General features: G+C 51.4%; 1 protein-coding gene across 1 annotated transcript in view; it reads right to left on the reverse strand.

Moving 5' to 3' along the window:
* Positions 1 to 3120, reverse strand: part of LOC128030255 (potassium/sodium hyperpolarization-activated cyclic nucleotide-gated channel 3) — an 11841-nt gene extending 8721 nt beyond the window's left edge. The window contains exons 1-3 of the mRNA XM_052617722.1: positions 1692 to 3120; positions 314 to 632; positions 2 to 112 (exon numbers count right to left, since the gene is read on the reverse strand). Coding sequence (XP_052473682.1) covers positions 2 to 112; positions 314 to 632; positions 1692 to 2296 — 1035 coding nt within the window. The 5' untranslated portion in view covers positions 2297 to 3120. The remainder of the gene's footprint in view (position 1; positions 113 to 313; positions 633 to 1691) is intronic.
* Positions 3121 to 3496: the final 376 nt, after the last annotated feature.

Genomic DNA, 3496 nt, shown 5'->3' on the forward strand with positions numbered 1-3496 from the left:
CCTCCTCCCACTGGTGGATGTAGCGTATAAGTCGAGACAGACGCAGCAGGCGCAGCAGACTCAGGATCTTAGTGAACCGAACTATCCGCAGCGCTCGGGCCGTCCGGTACACCTGCGGAAGAAACACACACACACACACACACACACACACTTTATGTAGAACAGTTAAAGATACTTCATCTTCAGTAATATTATCGCTGTAACTGCACTGACGCTGAATTGATCTGATATATCTTTATTTGAAAAATACTATAATAGAATTCCTGAATCTAGAAAAGGCCGTCCGCAGAGAGAGAGAGAGAGAGAGACAGACCTCTGAGTCCAGGTGAGCTTCCAGGTCCACCATCAGGAAGATGTAATCCACGGGGATGGAGGACACGAAGTCCACGAGGAACCAGCTCTTCAGATAGCGCTGGCGGATGGCCTTGGGGTCCAGCAGGATCTCCGTACTGTCCTCTTTCACGATCCCGGTGCGGAAGTTCAGCACCAGATCCACCAGGAAGAGTGTGTCCGACACCACATTGAAGATGATCCATGGAGGAGTGTTCTCATCCTTGAAGAAGGTGATTCCCACCGGGAGGACGATGAGGTTTCCCACCATCAGAAGCAGCATGAGGAGATCCCAGCAGAACCTGCTCGGAGACGGACCGTTTGAGCATCTGCATTCATCAATACACACTACACTATACAGTAAGATTACACAGCTGTACACTTACGCACTAGTGTCTGTGTCTGTGAGAGTATTGTTGTGTAAATGTGAATCTGCAGGAAATTGTACAAACCTTATGCCAAACAATTAAAGGAATTTGCACTATTCCAAATCTTCTGTCTCTGTTCATATCTGAGTCACTCTGTAAGAGTCTGATTATCTCTGTCTGCGGTTATGAGATCAATATTATTCATCATCTCCCTATGAGAGATTCAGAGCTACATGGAGCGATAATACAGTAATGCAAGAATCCAGCTGAGGCGTACACACCACAACACTGTGTGAATTTGAGTGTGTGTGAGAGCGTGTGTATGAGTGTAAGTGTGTGTTTTGTAATGATGGCTGCTGTCACACTGTGAACAGCTCAAACATCCTGATGATACACCATTTCTGGAGAAACTGGGACACTTGAGCAGGTCTGAGCTCACACACACACACACACACACACACACACTGCTCATAATCTCCAGCAGACGGTCAGGAACGAGTTTGAACCGTCTGACTTTTTCTGCCTCATTTCTGTATTCATAGTTCCAGTTTAACGTAATTGAAATGGTAGCTGATTGAATTATGCATTATGCATACAGTGGATGAATAATGCATCACATTATGAATATTTGATCCATGCTCATTTCTGACAGTAGACAGACTAATTGTGCTCATATTCATATTCAGATGTTGCTCTGCTGTCTGTCTGCTGGAACACATGAATCACACCTGCACCTAGCAATGTCTCAACATCTGTTCAGACACAGACGGGTGTGAATCACGTATAAAACGCTGTGATCTGGTCACTGAAACTCACTCAGTCGGTCAGAAACATCACTGGACACACGCCTGCTTTACCGAAATAACAGTGAGCTGAGCTGGACACAACACACTTGTGCACAGAATAACTTTAAACATTAACATAAAAAAACTTTACGTTGACAGTAACTCTCTCCCTCTGCGTGTGTGTGTGTGTGTGTGTGTGTGTGTGCACCTGAAGTCGCTGTAGGGGTGTATGATCCAGGCTCCGGCTGATCGGAGTCTCTCCTGCTCCAGAGCCACGGCCTTGTGGCTGCCCAACATGCGGAGCGAGAACTTGTTGACCCCGGGCTGCAGCATGGCTCCGAACTGCCTCTGGATGAAGGTGGACTGGTTCGAGTAGCTGTAGTCCTCACCGTCCAGCACCGGATCGGCCTCAGGGCTCCCGGCCGACGTGGTGGTGGTGGTCTCGGGTCCGGTAGCCACCACGACCATCCCGGTGCCGGTGGAGGAGGAGGTGGAAGCAAGAGCTGCTCTGGAGGCGGCAAAACCCACAGATCGCTGCACGGTGGGCGGGGCGGAGCCGGCGTGGGGCAGCGGCAGAGGGGTGGTCGGGGTTCCAGACGCGGTGCCCGGGCGGAACTGACCGCTGTCGCGCGTGGAGCTCAGGATGGAGAGGCGGCGGCGCCCGGGAAGCGGGTCCCCGCGGTCGCCCTCCAGAGACGCCTGGGAGAGACGGTAACCGGGAGACGGCAGGCTGCTCTTACTGCGCCGCTTAGAGTCCCCGTTCCGAACGGGGCGAGGGTCCGTGCCCGCAGAAGCCCCGGTGCCACCATCCATGCCAGCGCCAGACGCGAGAGCGCGCACACACGCACACACACACACAATGACCTGTTGTTGCTCTTCTGTCAGATAAACACGGGTGTGTTTTGTCTCTGATCTGTCATTACGCTGAAGTACGAGCTCACGGTCAGTGTGACCTCAGCACCGGTAAAACAACGGATTCTCCTTCACGCTTCCTCCGGAGGACGCCTCGCCCCGCCGCGCTGTCCTCCGACGGCTCCTCATCTCGTTCGAACGCCCTTGAATTAGCGCGCGTTGCTGACGCCCTTTCGTCCTTGACGCGCTCGTCTTCACGCGTCGTCCGTCATTTCTCCTCATTTCTCCGTGTCCTTGAGGCCCAGGCGCTCCGAGCCGCTCCGACACCGGACAGCATCTCCGCACGGTCACGGGTTCCGTGATTCGGTGATGTCAAAGTGATGTCTCGCGCTCAACAGACGCGCTTATATAAAAACGATGTGATGGAGCGACACAGATACAGAGCATTCATCTGTCAATCACACACACACACACACACACACACACACCGGTCAGTCAGACGTGTGAAGGCGCATCATCATCATCGTCAGATGCTCAACAGGAGAAACGGAGGAGAAACGCGCCGGAGCTGCTGTCAGACGCGCGTGATTCATCTGCGCGATTATCAGGCGTTTATCCAGCGCGCCTCGCGTCGCTCCCTCGCATTCATCACTTTCACTTGTTGAGCTTCACGCGATCGCAGCGTCGGATCCCGGATCCCGCGTGACGGGAAAGACCAACGTGGTATCAAACAAACAATAAATCAGTGTGTGAGCGCTTTAATGTCTGTTGCCATGGCAGCAGCAGCAGCATCAGCATCCCTCACCCGCGTGCCCGACCGGCTCAGGTATGAGTGCGCGTCACCGTCGCGTCACCATGACGACACAGAGAGAGAGAGAGAGAGAGAGAGAGAGAGAGAGAGAGAGAGAGAGAGAGAGAGAGAGAGCTGTTAGTCACTGATGTCTGTTTTACTGACACTGAACAGCTAAAGCTAATTAGGAAATTCGCTATCATAATGAGAGCCAGATACACAAACAGCTTCATATTCACATCCGGTCTGGATATTAATAAATGATTTCATTCTTAAAAAGAGCTTTTCATAATAAATAATGAATCTCAAACACACATCATGTATTCAAAAGTGATATATATATATATATATTCTCATCTCCAGCTGGAACT

The sequence above is a fragment of the Carassius gibelio genome, chromosome A16 (genome assembly GCF_023724105.1).
Source record: "Carassius gibelio isolate Cgi1373 ecotype wild population from Czech Republic chromosome A16, carGib1.2-hapl.c, whole genome shotgun sequence".
In the NCBI taxonomy this organism is placed as follows: domain Eukaryota; kingdom Metazoa; phylum Chordata; class Actinopteri; order Cypriniformes; family Cyprinidae; genus Carassius; species Carassius gibelio.